This window comes from Sebastes fasciatus, chromosome 16 (genome assembly GCF_043250625.1).
Source record: "Sebastes fasciatus isolate fSebFas1 chromosome 16, fSebFas1.pri, whole genome shotgun sequence".
NCBI classification, from domain to species: Eukaryota; Metazoa; Chordata; class Actinopteri; order Perciformes; family Sebastidae; genus Sebastes; species Sebastes fasciatus.
In genome coordinates this window covers 32,014,164-32,032,794 of record NC_133810.1, presented here as the reverse complement: position 1 = coordinate 32,032,794, position 18,631 = coordinate 32,014,164, and the positions used below count along the sequence as shown (strand labels likewise).

General features: G+C 40.8%; 1 protein-coding gene across 2 annotated transcripts in view; it reads right to left on the bottom strand.

Annotated features, from left to right (window-relative positions):
- LOC141752673 (protein NLRC3-like) overlaps positions 1 to 18,631 on the bottom strand; it is a 782,294-nt gene that overhangs the window by 387,091 nt on the left and 376,572 nt on the right. Inside the window, exons 1-3 of one of the 2 annotated variants that reach the window (XM_074610795.1) lie at positions 11,285 to 12,298; positions 7,375 to 7,504; positions 6,269 to 6,498 (exon numbers count right to left, since the gene is read on the bottom strand). The exons of the other annotated variant lie outside the window; for it this stretch is intronic. Coding sequence (XP_074466896.1) covers positions 6,269 to 6,498; positions 7,375 to 7,496 — 352 coding nt within the window. The 5' untranslated portion in view covers positions 7,497 to 7,504; positions 11,285 to 12,298. Of the gene's footprint in view, positions 1 to 6,268; positions 6,499 to 7,374; positions 7,505 to 11,284; positions 12,299 to 18,631 lie in introns of those variants that run through there. 2 annotated transcript variants of the gene reach the window in all.

Below are 18,631 nucleotides of genomic sequence, written 5' to 3'. Positions count from 1 at the left end.
CTCTTTCTTCTCATCTTGTTTCCCCCCCCCTCTCTCTCTCTCTCACACATAATGGTGCCCCGTGTGAGGCATAGTATTCTTGTTGGCAAATGTTCATAATTGTGCAATATTAATTTTCAGCATAATTTTTGGTCAAAAACAAAAAATGTCATATTCCACTTCTAAACAAACCAAAAGTGTTTACATTCTACACCACTAGTCTTCCACAGGAGTAGAAGTCCAGCTGTACTTTTAAACAAGTACATTGTGGTTAGAATTGTTTATTTGAGAGATTTTGAGTATTAACACTTTAAGCCTTTATGGTGTTAATTTTAATAATGTGATTTTGTTGCTAATTCAAGTTAACCTACGCTGTAGACCTTGAAAGATTTTGGTTCAGCATTTGAATACCACATATTCAATGCAATCTAATCTAGTTGTCATATTTTGCTGTTAATCTAAGTGTTCCTTTAATGACACAGCGTGTGTAACATAGAGAGCTTGTACCCTGCTGTGTAACTGCCAAGCATTCCACAGCCTGAGTTAAGATAAGAGCCACAGTGTGCTACCAGCCCTGTGATATAAGTTTGCAACCTAGCTGTTACTTCCACGTGTCCAGCTTGAGTCACCTTTAAGAAACATCATCACAACTGTTACTGCCGTGCATTTCAGTTAGTGCATGTTGTGTGTAAGCAAACTTATTTTGTAAACCTTGTTTACTTTACTGGCCTTTTGTTTGATGCCCACTAGAGTCACTAGTTGGTCCCCTCCTCCACAGGAGCTACTCCACAGGGAGCTACCCCCCATAGTGTAGGCCAGTGTATTTGTTGTTTTGCTAGTGTACCTCCCAAACTACACCACAAGGTGTCTGCCAACGCAACACCATAGCCAACAACATTGTTTGTTTTGTACTAGACATCCTGTTTAGTTTCACCCTCTAATTCCAGGTTTAACAATGGAGAACCCCTGTATTGAGCTTTTTATTTCTTCCCTAGCACAGAGCCTAAACCCTGGCTGCCCTGAACTCATCAGCAGGTTGAGTTTCAGTGAGTGCAGGAAAGAAATGGAATCGCTCCTCACAGACAGGTTTGATGCGCAGACCGCATCCAAAGACTCATTGTTAAAATGCTTGCTTCTGATTTTCCACAGGCAGACCAGTCTTGCCATTCAGAGTAAAGCAGCCCTGGAAACAGAGGTAGATAGCCTAAGAACGCAAAGTGCTGATCTCCTCCATGAAGTTCAGACAGCTGATAAGAAAGCCATGCGTTACTTAGAAGACCTGCATTCAGCAGAGTTAGCTCTTTTTCAATACAAAGAGAAATTGTTAGGGCTTAGACTAGAATGTCTTTCCCCACCACAGTCTGTCAGTCACTGTGATTCTGGTTACTCAGATTCGCTCTCCTCACTCGATGAGAGGTTAACTCCTTCTCCACTCAGAAGTGAAAGATTTCCAACCGACTTAAAATCTTTGGGAATGAAGTCAGATCCTCAACCTCCACTGAGAGAAAGAGTGAACAGCTACCTGACTACTTATTGTTCTGAAACTGACAGTGAAGACACATGTAGTTTATCTTCAAGAAGATATCCTGCCTCATGTTCTTCTCAGCCACAGAGAAATGACACCTTCCTCTGTGCTCCTCCCTCCAAAAGTTCAGCCTGCTCAGCCTCCTTTCCACTCTGTCACAAGGGTGATGACAGCGGTCCAGCCTCTGCTCCTCAGCCAGAGAGGACATTAGCATGTGATGCACCAGTGCATTGTAATGCTAATTTAGTCTTGCCTTCAGCAGAAAGGACTCCCCGCCATGAAGTGCTGGAATTCATAGCTAAGGACATTGAATGTTTTGATCCAGGCAACTGTGATCAACACATTGATGACTATTTTAAGGAATTAGATCACAATCTAATTGACTTAACACACGCCACCCAAAGGGAGAAAGTTAAACTTGTGTGGAAAACCAGCTCAAAAGCTGTGCACAAGTTTATACAGTCACAACCTCCCAGTGTCAGAAATGACTATTGTGAGCTTCGTCATGCACTGATAGAAGAATTCTCTTCCACAGCTGACGAGACCTCAGCGATGTTTGCAGCCCTTCAGATTAAACATTCACGTAGTGAGAATCCTAGAGATTACTATAAACGTTTAAGGCATGCATACTTCCAAGGTAAGAATGCGCCAGGCTTAGAAGAAAACTCCTTCTTCAAGTCCTTGTTTCTGCAGAATCTGCATCCCTGCGTACGCACTCACGTGGTACTAAGGACGCATGAGGGTAACCCCTCACTGTGTGATATAAGGAAGATGACACAGATAGCTTGGGAAACTCTGGTCATTTCCAAAAGGGGGGGTAAATTAACTGAGCCCACCAGCTCAAACACTGACGTGTCAAGCAGATCTGCCACCTCAAAAGACCACCTTCACAACAGGTCGAAGGGGGGTCACAAGAGGTTGCATAGGGACACTGAGCGTAACCGCCATGTCCCCCATTTGCATAGAGATAGGCATTCACACAACAGAAGTGTTAGAAAGCCATACGCTGAAATTCTGTCCCAGAATTGGCGTGACCGGTCTGACGATGACCACAGCATCTCTGACCACATTTCAGACTCTGAACAAGGTTCAGAACATGGACATAATCTAGCATACAGTGATAGCTACTCTGAGTGCCTCTCTGCCTCTGGCTACCTGGAGCGTTACAGCCCTGAGCCACGAGGTAAGCACGAGAGATCCAGAGCTACCTTCCCACGGTATTAGCTACACCTAGCTAACAGTGAGACTGACGCTAGATCACGGTGCCTTAATTTTCCTTTCCTCTTTTGCAGTTACTAGGGAAAACTAGAGTTTGTTAGCAACAGCAAAAACTCAACTCAGACACCACTGTCCAACTTTACAAGTACACTTGGACCAACTCCTTAGTAGTATCTTGTTTAGAGATCACTAGTACACACACTAGCTTAGGACACCACATTATGACTGTACAGAACCAGTCATACACCTGTCCGCATTGTTTTAGGTGACACTCCGCCTCTCACCTTAACAACTTAACACCTCTAACATTCCTGTTCTTCACTAACCTTATAAATAACAGAGAAACATAGTTAGGTATTTTATACAATGCTATTGTTTTTGTTTATCTGGTTTTATTTGTAACTTAGGGACTGTTCTTGCTTAGCCAGGATAGATAGTCTTAACCAATGCCCAATTGGTTAATGAACTGCCCAGACGTTACAAAATGGAATGAACTGTTGAATGAACTTTTTCAATCATGGATTTAACAACTTTTCAGTTGTCCCCAGGAATTGGACTGTACAACCTCCAGGTTGTTTCCAAGGATCTGTGAACTGTTCAACCTTCTGATTTGCTCTTCAAGGATGACACACATCTTAAGACCACAACAGGGGGGATGTAGGGACCTGCCATTTCGGGTGGCAGACACAGTGAACTGTCTCCCAGAATCCTGGAGGTATGCTCTCCTTGACCACAGGACTCAGCTCAGTCCTCATTGGCTACAGTAACATTTCACCCAGAGGTGTGAAAATCACACAGAACAAAACCAGAGGAATGTTCTTTGTTCCTCCTCTTTCTTCTCATCTGCTCATCTCTCCTGATGTGCCAGAGGTGAGCTGCTGCGCTCTCTCTGCTCTTCATCTCCTCAACCCAGGCTGACCTGGTTGAGTTGAACGGCTCTCAAGTCCAGAACTTGCAAAACAGTTCTGGTTCTGATCAATGGCCTGTTAGGAAACAGCCATTGCAACCAAGGAACCAAACGGCAGACGACGAGAGTGCTCTGCCCTTTTCACCAGCTAACTTCAAGCTATCAAGCAAAGAAGTTAGCACCAAGCTAACAGCAAAGACGACTCTTTGACTTGGAACCACAACTTCAACACATGGAATCACAAACCCCTTTTCTTCCATGGATTGGTAACGTACTGGGCCTTAGCATTAGCAATCGCACAGGGCTGAGCAAGACTGTCCAACTTTGATTTCTAGAAAGTACTTGTATTGATTTGGTTTAATGTTATTCATTGAGTTTGACTGTGTTGATTTATCTGTATTTGATATCTGGGTAACTGGCTTCGCCACATCTGATGTGTTTAGTTTATGCTTCACATAGACAAGGCCTTGCATGCAAACTAACCATCTTTTCTAACCCACTGCACATCTAACACACATTAAGATCACATACAGAAACTGTGAATTAGTTAAACATAAACATACAGCTTCAGATAATCTTAACCCCACATCACCCCCTCTCTGTCCTTCTTGAGGAAGAACAAAGAGGTCATGTGATGACATGCTGACGGCCATCTTTGATTCCGCCATCTTTGATTCCGCCATCTTTGATTCAGCCATCTTTGTAGTTTTACAGTGCCCGCCATTTTGTTTGTAGGCCATACAGACATTTTGAGACAAGAACCCATCTTGTTCCCCCCCCCCCCCTCTCTCTCACACACACACACACACACACACACACACATGCTTACACACTGTGTTTGGTTTGTTTAGTTTAGTTATTTAGTTAGGTTAATATTGTGTTTTGAACCTTTATTATCTTGTAAATAAATGTTTGTTGAATATACATGCTGGTCTCTTTAATGTTGCACAAGAGTGAACACTGCCAACCTCTGCTATGTCAAGAACTCCGATATCCTTCAACCTTTACTATCTATTTTGGTTATAGTTATTAATTTAATTATTAATCAACGTTCCAAATTGATAGTTTAGCATATATAATGAGACTATATTAACGTTTTGGTCATTGGTCCCTGATTCCAGGGTGGTGCCCCGTTTATTATTGATGTTTATTGATAATCTTTATTAATATTAATAATTATATTATTATTTATTAATTATTTTGCTAATAACCAAAACCTACCAAAGTAGAACCCCTACATCAATATAAAGTAAATAAAAAAGAAGTAAAGGTTAAACAGTCCAGTTTTAGTGGAAGCATCAGTCGGTGTACATGTTTGATTGACAGCAGAGGAGGCGGAGCCTCAGCTGTCCGTCTGCAGCTCTTCATCTAAACAGCTCACTGTGGCTGTTCCTTCCTCCCTGTTATATTTAAAACTCATCCACTCATCAAATAATGCAGAATATGTTCATATCTCGTTGTGTGGACCTGTTTTTATTAACAAAAGCCGGGTTTCCACCAAAAGTTCCTGGGACTTTTTAGTCCTACTACTTTTAAGGACCTGAAAGGTTCCTTCAGTCCACTGTTGTCTGTGTTTCCACTACGGTCTAAAGACCTGTGAAGATCTGATGTATGAAAAAGCAACATGACATGTGACGAGGGCTGTTGGTGGTCGCAGCGGTAAACACACTCTGCAGTCTGCCGTTCAGTGTGTCGCCCGTTTCATCTAAAAAACACGCTGGAAAAGAATAAACGTTAGGTTTTATCTCACTGTGACGACATTTACTGCTGCACGTTGGATGTAATGAATGCAGAGGAGGAAAGTGAAACTAAAAGCGTCCGTCTTCACAGTAAATCATGTTGAGTATTTGAGGGTTATTTATTTCTGCTTTAGAACGTTAACGCCGTGAAACAATCAGAAAATAACATTTCTTTCTCTCATTCACAACAGCGTCACGCTACGTCTCTCTGTCTCTCTTCTACTGATCGTCCTCTCGCTCGTGCTGTCTCTCTTGTTGTCTCTGTCTTCAAGGCTGGACCGCAGAGGGCCAGCAGCCCTACAACCGCAGAAGTCTGTCACTGAATGAGGGATGAAGTTACACGATTGGTCGGCCGAGTGTCGGAGTTTCCTCATTGGCCGTTGCTCTTTCAAAATGAAAAGATGGGAACAGTCCTTTAATCACATGAGCCCATCCAGCGCGACGCGTCGGCTCACAAAACTGTCAAGCTGTCAAACTAGGAGATCTAGTTCTGAGATAAAACCAGATTCAGCAGAGGCATCGCCTAGATCTGGCTTCAAATGTTTTCAGAAGTAGATTTTGGTGGATTGTTTAGACGGAATAACAGAAAGTTTATGAGCAGGCCGCCATGTTGTTTCCTGTTTGAAACGGCGAGCAGAAAACCAGGAACCAATCAGGTGCATTCCACGTCACCGCTTGACCCATAGACATAAATACATAGACGCCGCATTGAGCTCTGGACCGTACGTCAACGTTGGCGTATGTATATATGTCTATGGCTTGAACGGCCAGTTGAGTGGAGCAGCGCGTCCCCTAGTGTCCTCGCAGGACCTGGTGAGACTTTTATGACTCTTTATGTATTAAAAGAACAAGTAGTGTTTTCAGACATGGAGACGTCAGCAGACAGATGTAGAGTCTTACTTGGTACAGTGCTGGTCTGACCGGCTGGCTGCAGTCCAGCTCTGGTTCTGGATCTTTGTCCACACTGGGGACAGGAGGAGTCTCCTGATGAAGCAGACTGGTCCCAGTATGAGGTGATGCACTGTCTGCAGAACCAGTGTCCACAGCTGGTAGAGACTGGATCCTTCAGGACGTCCTGACACAAAGCACAGCAGGACAGCTGCTCCTCCACAGAGACATCACTCCTCTTCCTCTTCCTGTGAAGACATGTCTTTATAACTAAAATGCTTTGTTGATTGGACGACACTGTCTCAAAGCTCAGATGGTCTCAGGGAACAGTTAAAGTGTTGCTACTTTTCTGTTTGAACTCAGCATTCAGTCTGTGATGACAGTGTTCCTTTATTTCAACTCTCCTGCTTTCAACAACACTAATGAGCTGAATTTACCATCTGGCTGTCTTATTAACCTCTTAACCATCCGACGGACGCTATTCTGTCTTTCAGAGGTTGTAGCGGCTCAGTTTTAAAGCTAGAGTGAAGATCCTGGTAAGATCTGCACTAATAGTTCAGCATCAGAATATAAATCTGTTATCAGAACATTTAGTCTTCATCCTCAATGCATCATCATCCATCAGGTCAGCTTACAGTAGAAACAGTCTCTTACTTTGACTCTGAGGGTCCAGGTTCATTACTGAACGTTGGAGGTCTGGACATGGACCAGTCACTCTTCACAGACAGACAGCTGGGTACTGGAGACTCTGCTCTCCGTCTGGACTGAACTCTGCAAACACCAACATGATTTTATTCACATCACATGAATCCTTGATGAATTCTCTTTTAGGTCATTAAGGTCTCTCTAAACACACAAACTACTGCTGCTGTCAACAATAAGGAGGTTTAAAGGTTTGTAGCCGTTTTCTTAGATTAGATTACATCTTCTCTAGCTGACTGACAGCTGTCACAGACACTAAGAGGAAGAGCTTATTTGACGAAGTCTGTTAAATTGTAGTTGGCAAATACATTTGTGTAGAAATTTGAATATACAAACACAAAATCAACAGAAAACATGGTATTGTCAGAGGAAACTACAAATGAGTCCTATAAATGAGTTAGTAGCAGCTCTCTTACTTTGACTCTGAGGGTCCAGGTTCATTACTGAACTTTGGAGGAGTCATCATGGACCAGTCACTCTTCATAGTCAGACAGCCAGAGACTAGAGACTCTGCTCTGTCCTCCTCTTCCTCAATCATCTTCTGATCTGAAGTCAGCCTGAGAGGATAAAGAGGAAAGGAAGAGTCACAGGCGAGAATGAGAGAACAGGAGCGTGAAGGAGAAAGCTTAAATATGGGTTTATAATAGGAGTATGTTGCCATGCATATATAGGCTGCAGTATCTGCGGTGGACAAAGCCGTCAGTGAAGCGATGGTTTACTGTAGGTCACTTAACACAAGTCATGAACACACTGTGCAATTAACATAAAATAGGGGTGGCAGTCGGACATGTCGCACTAAGGAAGGAATTTTTCATGCGTCTCATGCTAACCCAGCAGTGTGCTCCACTTTTACCAACACAAAAGAGCTTCACAAAGTGTGCGACTCTCCGAGGATGAAGGGAAATCTGTCACACATACAGAATGGTAAACACAGTCCTCATCAGGGCTGATCCTTTTTATTAGTTGCAGAGGGTACCAGATCAATATCACCAATTATGAGAACACGTTGAGGTAAACGGTGCCAACAACATCCCAGAGTTTCTCTGTTTCTACCAGCAGCTCAAAGTCACTCAGTAAGCACTCGTTCTTCAGGGGAAGTAGAGACGGCTCCATTTCCTCTCTCAGAGTTTTGACTTTTATGTGAAGGTGGTGTTGAAATAATGAACTAGGACTCTTCATCATTCTCTCCTAAAGTCACCTAAGAGGATTGTGGTACTTTGCAAACACCTCGGAAGACACGACAGATGAAACATTTTAAATGATATCCACATGTAGTCCTAGAAGCCGGCTAGGGACCGATAACCGACCCTCGTTAACCGATTGTTAACCGACAAGACTAGTGCGTCGCATGCAGCGGTGCGCCAGCTGCAGTGTATGTTCAAAACAACTGCCACGGTGTTGCGTGTGTTGTCGAGGACACATGCAGACACTTTCCCAGTAAAAGTCTCCACCGCACCATTTAGTTTAGTTTATTCACTTTTCAAATGCAAAGGTCCCCTGCCAGCTGCGAGGTTGTCGGCTGTGTGTCTGCGGCAGCGGGAGAGGGATAGAGTGGGTCTGCCGACCAATCAGCTTCCAGGATTTCCATTTTCTCTCGACAAATCATGTGGCGGCTTTCCATTTTCACTGCCGACGTCATCCATTTTCACCGCGGATACAGCCAATCGGAGCTCTGGATTCCATTTTCAGGTAACGAATCGTGTGGCTGATCTCCGCCACGTCATCCATTTTTGAATAGCCAATCACAGCCGTCCCAGCGGACGCGATGCGGAGGAGGGACTTTTAAACTATTCAGGTAAAGACAGGTAAATGTCATTATTAACATTATAGTCAGTTAAAGACATGTAAATGTCATTATTAACATTATATTCAGTTAAAGACAGGTAAATGTCATTATTAACATTATATTCAGCTACAGACAGGTAAATGTCATTATTAACATTATATTCAGCTAAAGACAGGTAAATGTCATTATTAACATTACGTAACATTGATATTGGGTTCTCTTAGACAATACGGATTAAACGTGTTTTAGCTTTCTGGCGTTTTTTAATGTGGGCTGATTGATTCGCTGTGAAATCAATGAATAGGTTTGTAATGTTACTCTGTCTAAGCTAGCCTGGCTTTAATTATGTTAGCTAGACTTGGTGAATAAGTTACCAATCACTTTATCATCTGTTCAGAGCTCTGATTATTATGCTGAGGCTACGTTACAGTTACAGTTACAGTTACATAGAGGTAACGTTACTCCTACTGTATGAGCTCCTCAGCGTTGTTAAACTACCAGTCACTTCTTTTAGCTCAGACAGGTAAGATAACTGTGGTGTTATATTAATGATTATATGATCATAAACGTTATGTTAAATGTTCATACTAAAGTTATATAAACATGACTGTAGTTTGTAAGGTTTTTCAAGGTAAAAGAAACATAATTATCATATGTGTGAAATTGTTTCTACATATAAGTTTTATTTCAATGTCTGTTTAGACTTCTCCAGGCTGTCAGTCATCCTGTATCCTCTGCCCCAGAAGCTCAGCCTGCAGTTCAGTCTGAATCCTCACCTGGTGAGGTCTCAGGTGGCAGAAATACAGTTGGTAAGTAATGTTTACATAAACCTCACAATAAAGCAATAGTAACAGTTGGGTCGAATCTATTTAACATACAACAGACAGCATACGGACATTAAGACATTATATGTTACATGTAGTGTAATTTCACAGCAGTTTATCCTGTTTATTTGCTTACTGATGATAAATTGTATGTTTAGGGGACGGGCATGGTGTGCCAGGTATGGATCGGGTTGACAGCCTTGCAGAGCACCTGGTAGAACTGAGGACACAGACCTCCATGACTCTCAGTAACCAGCAGGTTAGTAATATCTGTAATTTGGAATACCATGCTTAGTCCAAAAAGAATAAGACAATGTTGTTGTTTTCATTTCATTAATTACTCACATAAGCCTGTTGTGTGAATTAATATTCAGTCTCTGTTGTTCTTTTCATGTTTCTTTATAAGGGAAGCACAATTGTGGCCCTGTAGCAAAACCTGCTGGACGTTGACAGAGGGCCCAGCAATCTACAGTGGGCTGGTCACTGCCGGAGGCCCCGCTGGAGTCTGAGCTGAAGGAGTTTCTGGTGAATCTGTGTGCTGTAAATCATTCTGTCTGATGTTGCAGGGAATCAGACCCAATGACAAACATTAAGAATAGTATTATCTTCTTCAAATGATTTGTTCTTGTTGTTTCACGTGTTCCAGGCCCAAAGACAATAAAGTTAAAGCTTTAATATCATTACTGTCTCAATTCATGTGTATTCCTATGGTTATTCTTTTAATTAATTACACACAGCAAGTCCATCCCAATATTGCTCAACTATTCTCCAGTACATTATGCTTTATTCTACTAACATTTTGACCTATCTTGCCTAACAGTTCATTAATCAGTCATAAGGAGGATGTATGCAATAATAATAATGCAAAACATCATCATGGATGATGATAATGTTTTGTATATTTGTTATGTGTAGTAATCTACCAGTTATATGACTGTATAAGGAAACCTGAACGATTTTCAATATTAATGTATTAGTTGCAGTGCACAAGTCTTGCATTCAAATTATATCTTGAGTCAATTCAAGTTTACACGAGCAACACAAACTATTTTTTACTGCATATTATAAACTTCGACCCTGCCAGAGACGAGATTCGAACTGCCTCTCAAGTGGACATGTATTGTTCCCCCCGAAAAGCACAAAAAATAATGTTTTTATTCTTTAACAAAAATACTATGGTGTATAAAGACTTCAAAACACCATGTGGGTGAAAATAAGAGCTACAGAATTGTGTTTTCTTCTCTCTTTCTCTCTTTTCCTCCTCTTTTCCACCTTCTTCCCCCGCCCATCCAGACTATCGTTCCCCAGTTTCTGCCCGGCGTAACGGCACCCTGTGTGTGTCTGTGCTACGTTAGCAGCTGTATAGAGTTGCTGGTGGCTTCGTGCACTCCAAACACCCACACCCACACGCACACACACTCACACTCACACTCCAAACACCCACACACCCACACACCCACACACACACACAGTATACAGTATACAGTATAATAAAGCAGCCAGCGCTCCACCTGGTCACTTCTCTTTACCTCTCTGCTTGTTTTCTTGGCTTACAGCAGCTTTAATGAGGATTATTCAGCCAGTCATGACTTTGTGTTCACAGATGAATCAAACTGTTGAGTTCATTCTAACATTTCTCTCCTCTACAGTCCACAGGGAGGAAACTGACTCAGAGACTTTAACAGTAACATAATAAAATGTTGGATTAACACTCACCCTGCTTCAGTCTTCAGTCTTCAGTCGTCTCCTCTCTGCCTCGTTTTCTCAAAATGGATTCTGGACTAACTGAACTGCGCAGTTACTTTACTTTCACTTTCATGGGTCTTTCCCATTTGTGCCTCTCCTCGACTCCTCTCCTCGCGTCTTAGTCCCTCCCACCAGGGAAGCATGGAGAGACGCAAGGAAACCATGCGAGGACAGAGGAAACGAGGAAAGCCGATTGAAGAGCAATGGAACGTCGTTTCCTCTGAAGCGTCACGTGAAGCGATGTCAGTTTCTGATGACAGCAGCAGCTGATCACATCTGGATCAGCTGTCAGTCGACTTTAACAGCTGTTTATGTCTGACCTGATCTAATAATACTAATAAAGACACTCAGTTGTTCTCAGTGGCAGAGCAGCAGTGTTTCTCTCTGTAGTCTGTTACCTGTTTAACAAACTGTGCACATGAATAACAGCTGCAGTCTGTATGTCTACTGTGGACTGAGTCCTGCTTAGAGGACCAGGAACCATCTCTACTGTGGACTGAGTCCTGCTTAGAGGACCAGGAACCATCTCTACTGTGGACTGAGTCCTGCTTAGAGGACCAGGAACCATCTCTACTGTGGACTGAGTCCTGCTTAGAGGACCAGGAACCATCTCTACTGTGGACTGAGTCCTGCTTAGAGGACCAGGAACCATCTCTACTGGAACAACACCTTTATATTATGTATTCATCATTAGCGTCTGTAGTTATTGATGTTCTGACAGTAGAAGTTATGTATTAGGCTGAATGTTTCAGGGAAAAGTGAAATGATGTAACTCATATCAAACCCGACGCTCAGGAATGATCAGCCTCATGTGACTGAATGGAAATGAGGATAAATGATGTAAAAGGTATAAAAGACAAACTCTCCTTCTCTGTCTGATTTTAACTGGATCCTTAATAAAAGTTAATGAGGGGAAATATCAGAAGATCAAAAGAAAACTCTTTCTAATAAATGCAGAAAGTTGTTTGAGGTCTGTTGTCAGGTGTTATAAACCCCTCTCAGAGTCAGACTCCTTCAGTGACGGTGTGTGAAGCAGAGCTCCTGCAGGTCCTCCTGCTGCTGGATCACTTCACCATCAACATGCTCCGTCTGCTGTTCACTCCTACAGTTAACACAGATTATAACTAGATGGTGAATCAGAAGACAACTAAAATATAAATCTTTTAATCTGTGATCTGTCTTCACTCCGGTATGAAACTCAGTGATGTTGATGTATCAGATCAAACCGATTGGCGCAGCGTCCAATCAATAACTGATATCCAATAAGGGGGCGTGTCGGTCGGTAATAAACATCCACTAGGAGAGGAGTCAAGCCGGATAAAAGCACAAATGGGAAAGACCCTGTGTGTTCGGGGCTGCGTTCGAATAGTCACATAATGACGTCCTAACCACTTCTCCTAACCACTTCTCCTAACCACTTCTCCTAACCACTTCTCCTTGACCTCAGTGGAAAACGTCATGAGGTCAAGGAAAGATGAGAAGGAGACTTCAGAAGGAGTTAGGAAAAGACCACAGAGGTGTTAGGAGAATCAGACTGCTCTTTCACTGTAAACTCCGTCATTATGATGCGACGGCGGTGGATGTTAGTGACGTCAGTCTGCTGTGGTGAAACTACAATGTTGTGAAGATGGACTACAAAAGGCGCATCTTCTCCCCGTGCGGTATTAAACAGGTGTTTCAGTGACAGACTCTTTCACCTGCGGTGTGTGAAAGAGAGATACTGCTGCTGGAACACTCTATCAACAGATCATAAAGATCATCTGACCTAACGTGGAAGAATATCACTTCATTACCAAGGTTGGAATAGAAATAAACAGGAATATATGATAAATATGAGTTAATTGTTGGAGTTATGGAGAAGGGGTAGGACCATATACTGTACAGGAACAGGAAGAAGAAAAAACTAACAACAAAAATCCATTTAAATAAAAACGTCTGCCAAATAGTCAGTGGTCATGTCTGTTATGTTTTGTGAACAGTGTTTTCCACTTCTATCTTAATGTTTGATTGAAACTTATAATGAAGTGTAACCGAGCGGTCTTTAATGTGCGGTTATACTTATTGATTATGTGAAATAAGGACACGATGAGACGGAGGCTTGAACTTGCTGGCGTCTTTACTCGTTCCCATCTTCAGACTCCCCTTCTAGTCCCAGTAGCATCACATTATACACATTACACTTCCTCTTTCCCTTCACAATAAAAGCTCAGCACTCCCTTGTATTTGCTAACAGGAAGGAAGTCCAACCTGAGGTGTTTCACAAACAGGTGTTACATACCTCCCCTCCTCCAAAGAGAAACGTCCCCAGGCACAGGGTAAGTGCGATAAACCCATGTGGACACACTCATATCAACCTGCCAGCATAACAACAAAACTATTTCAACAGTGGACAATTTCCATGTACCCCTTACATAACTGCACAATCTCAACAAGGTATGTCTCACTATGTTCACACACCAGATAACTGATCCACGTAGCCCTTAGACAAACCATGTTACCTTCTTGTCCCCCATACACATCTGCACATCCCCAACCAGTATGTCTCACTGTATTCGTACACCAGAGGTAGCTGATCCACATAGCACTTAGACATACATACGGTTGCATTCATATTCCCTATACACATTCACGTTTCCCGTACATATAATAGCACCATGTGTTCAAGGGTTGTATCCGTCCAGAGCCCCGCAAGACCAGGGTTGTGTCCATCAAGAACCCAGTGCTGTCGAGGGTCGAGTCCTTCACAGCCCTGCAAGACCAGGGTCGCGTCTAGAGCCCGCAAGTCGAGGGTTGATGTAGTTATGCTCTTAGTCCACAGGAGGGCAGTGTGATTATGATTTTAATTATAATGATTGTGTCTAACTACAGCTGTTTAGGGTTAGGGTTAACAGTAGATCTCATCATTTCTTATCTTTATTTTATTGTTTATATTTTATTATTTATATTTTATTATTTATATTTATATTTATCTGATTTTATTAATTTATTATTATTATTATTATCATTATTTTATTGATTATATTTTTTGTACTTATTTTATTTAATTTGCACTTTCACACTTTGTGTTGTGTGGAGTCCCTAAAGTCTAGAACTTTACCACTTTTAAATTTAATTAATTTATTATATTTTATTGTTTATTATTATTATTATTATTATTATTATTATTATTATTATTAATAGTAGTAGTAGTAGTATAATACTACTTGTTATTTTTTATTATTATTGTTATTATTATTGTTTATAATTATTCCCACAAGCTAAAAACGATCATTGTATCGGGGTAAATAAAGTAGTTTCTTATCTTTTCTTATTTCTTAACTGAGGGTATTTGCTAGAATTGTTTAAATGATTTTATCTTATTTTATATATCTTTTTGTTTCTGGATTATTATTGACTTTTATTCTTTGTTTTTACAGTAGAGCCGTCTGTAACTCTGGTTGAAAGGTCTATAAAGAACATCACTCTGTCATCTGCATAATGAGGGCCAGAACTTTTCATACTTTAGGTTGATTTTGATGCTAATACTTCTGTACTTTTACTGGAAAGCAGGACTTGTAGTATTTCTGTACTGTAGTATTAGTACTCTGACTGTGTATTAGAGTATGAAGTGAACAGCAGATGATCAGACTGTGACTTTAAGACTTTCACCTCAGTATCTGAGGATCAATATTTGACTGTAATAAAACTGATAAAAGACGTGATTGTCGTTTTATTTCAGTCTGAATGCTTCGCTGACAGCATTATGAATCGATTTAGTCTGACTTCACAGACATTTAACTTAAACTTTCTTCTTCTACTGCAGCCACCTTCTAACAAAACATCTGATTATGTTCTTGCTGTAATATAAGTAATATTTAAATTATGTAAATCTCATCTAAATTCCTGGTCTCAAAGAGACATCTCTATCATAGGCCGAATTCTTCTTACAGAAATGGAGTGCATTTCCCGATTCATCTACCCAGCTTACTCCTTATCACTTCCCAAAAATGCAATAAAAGCCATAAACCAAGCTAATTTCAGTTATATCTGGAAAAGGAAAACACACTATATTAAGAAAGGCACTATGGTTAAAGAATATGAGGAAGGTGGACTTAAGGCTATTGATATTGAATACATTTATGAGACTATTAAGATCATTTCTAAAACATGAAAAAAGCTTTTGGTTTCATATGCCCAGTGACATTTCTACTAATCTAGGAGGCATCGGCTTCCTTCTTAGATGCGACTACGACTTCACAAAACTCCCCGTCAAATGATCCTTGTTTCATCAACAGGTTTTACTTTATTGGAAAATGATATACAAGCATAATTATAGTCCCCATAAAACCCCGATACGGAATTGCCGGAATGTATTACTTAAAAATAAATCCATATTTTTACAAAATTGGTTAGAAAAAGGAAAATGATCTGTGATGCATTTATTGGACAATACAGGAAACATTCTACCATTTGAGGACTTTTGTTCTAAACTCAGCCTCGTTGACAGAGGTCAGTATAACAATGTTGTCAAAGCAATCCCTCAAGCTGTAATTGTGATGGCATATCATTTATCTCAAGATAATGTAAACCCCCAATCTCCCTTCACTTTTGGTGAATGGTCACAACCTCATTAACTTAAAACTACCTAACGTCACCTTTACTAAAGACTTATATCCGTTCTCTTCAAACAGAAATTCAATTCTAAAACTTTTCTCTAAAAAAGATGCTGAGAGTCTAAGATCGAAATTCTTTAAATGTCCTATTGCACCAAAAGTGAAGGAGATTCACTTTAAGGTTCTCAGTGAAATATATATAATATCCCCCTCTGCTGAGTTCTTAAGAAACCGTTTTGGTTTTGATCACAATAACTGCTGGTTCTGTGATGAACACATTGAAACTACAGAACATTTATTTTATGAATGTATTTTTGCTAATGCTCTCTGGGATGATTTGCATTTTTGGTTGTCCACTAAATTTGTATTTTTTTTCTATTCTAACAAAGGAAAATGTTATATTTGGTACAATTGTGAAAGATCCCGTACATGAATGACCTGGCAATCAATAATCCATGATCATTCTTTTTATACATAAAAATAGATTCCTGAAATCAAGACCACATTTCTATGTTTTCCATCAGGAGCTGTGTCTTTACTTTTCATCTCTGAAACATATGAAGAAAAAGATGCTATGAAGCTTTCAATGTTAGTTGAGGACCTGAACCTTACAGAGAACCCCTAAAGCACTATTATCACTATTATCACTATTATCACTATTATCACTGTTATCACTATTAGCACTATTAGCACTATTAGCACTATTAGCACTATTATCACTATTAGCACTATTAGCACTATTATCACTATTAGCACTATTAGCACTGTTATCACTATTATCACTATTATCACTATTATCACTATTAGCACTATTAGCACTATTATCACTATTAGCACTATTATCACTATTAGCACTATTAGCACTATTATCACTATTAGCACTATTAGCACTATTATCACTATTAGCACTATTAGCACTATTATCACTATTATCACTATTATCACTATTAGCACTATTATCACTATTAGCACTATTAGCACTATTATCACTATTAGCACTATTAGCACTGTTATCACTATTATCACTATTAGCACTATTAGCACTATTAGCACTATTAGCACTATTAGCACTATTAGCACTATTCCCTTATTTTCACTCTTATGCTCTGTATGCCTAGAACTAATCTGCAGAGGCACTTTGGGTTCAGAATATATGAATGAATAAAGACAAAGTGAAACCCAGGTCCAGGTGGAGGAGGTGGTGGAGTGTGGAGCAGAAGGAGTGGAGGAGTCTCAGTGTGTCTGCAGAGACTGTGCAGAAGGACAGATACACTGATGATACTCTGTCAGGTCCAGAGGAACACACAGGGATGATGGTGGTTAGAGATCACTACCCACATCTGATGAGAGAAGAAGAAGACAACAGAAGTCATCAATCAGTGTTTACAGAGACTCCCTTCATCAGCTGTCAGTCAGCATCCAGTATAAAGAGCAGAGGGACTTCAGTCTGTGCAGCGTAGCCAGCTTCCTTTCAGCTCTCATGTTAACGTATTGGAGTGAACACACTGAGCTCAGAGCTCACAGACCAGAGGCCTGTACTACGAAGCCAGTCCAACACACCCAGGGTATCTTCTCCTTATCTGGTTTAACTAACCCCTCAACCAAGACCCCGCTAAGCGGTCCTACGACAGTTCTGATCAACTCGGTAAGTCAACCCAGGGTTTCTCAGTCTGGCTGTGAGCGCGTTCACATAGAAGGGGCGGGGTTTGTAGCACATGACCAATCAGAGACATGGACCAGTCTACGGTCAGCAGAGCGGCACACTTTACAAACGCATACTAGACAAGTTAAACACATAATCCAGACTAGAATTAACACAGTTTAAACTGCCAAATGCAGGAAGGACGCATACGAGATGAGGACTAAATCCACAGTCTTGTTGTGTGTAAAATGACCTGTAACGTTGATCTTAAACTAATCGGAGGCTTCAGCAGTCTGAGTTAGATGTGTTAGGGCTGGGTGACTTGGACAAAATCAAATATCACAATATTTCTTTGTGTAAATGACCAATAATAGAACAGCTAGAACAGTCTGGTAAGTTCAGAAAATTACATCACTTTACTGTAATTTAGCCTTTAAAACCAGGAAGAGACAACACTTATGCCATATCACGATATTACTAGGGCTATCAATCCATTATAATATTTAATCAAGATTAATCACAAATTAATCTCACATGTTTTATCTGTTCTAAATGAACCTTAAAGGGAGATCTGTCAATTATTTAATCCACTTATCAACATGGGAGTGGACAAATATGCTGCTTTATGTAAATGTATGTATATATGTATTATTGTAAATCAATTAACAACACAAATCAATGACAGATATTGATCCAGAAACCCTCACAGGTACTGCATTTAGCATAAAACAATATGCTCCAATCATAACATGGCAAACTGCAGCGCAACAGGCAACAACAGCTGTCAGTGTGTCAGTGTGCTGACTTGACTATGACTTGCCCCAAACTGCATGTGATGATCATAAAGTGGGCATGTCTGTAAAGGGGAGACTCGTGGGTACCCATAGAACCCATTTACATTCACTGATCTGGAGGTCAGAGGTCAAGGGACCCCTTTGAACATGGACATGACAGTTTGGAGTGTTATTTAACCTCTACATGACCAGCTAGTCTGACATGGTTGGTACCGATGGATTCATCAGGTTCTCTAGTTTACTATGATACCAGTAGTAGTAGTAGTAGCAGTAGTAGTGGTAGTAGTAG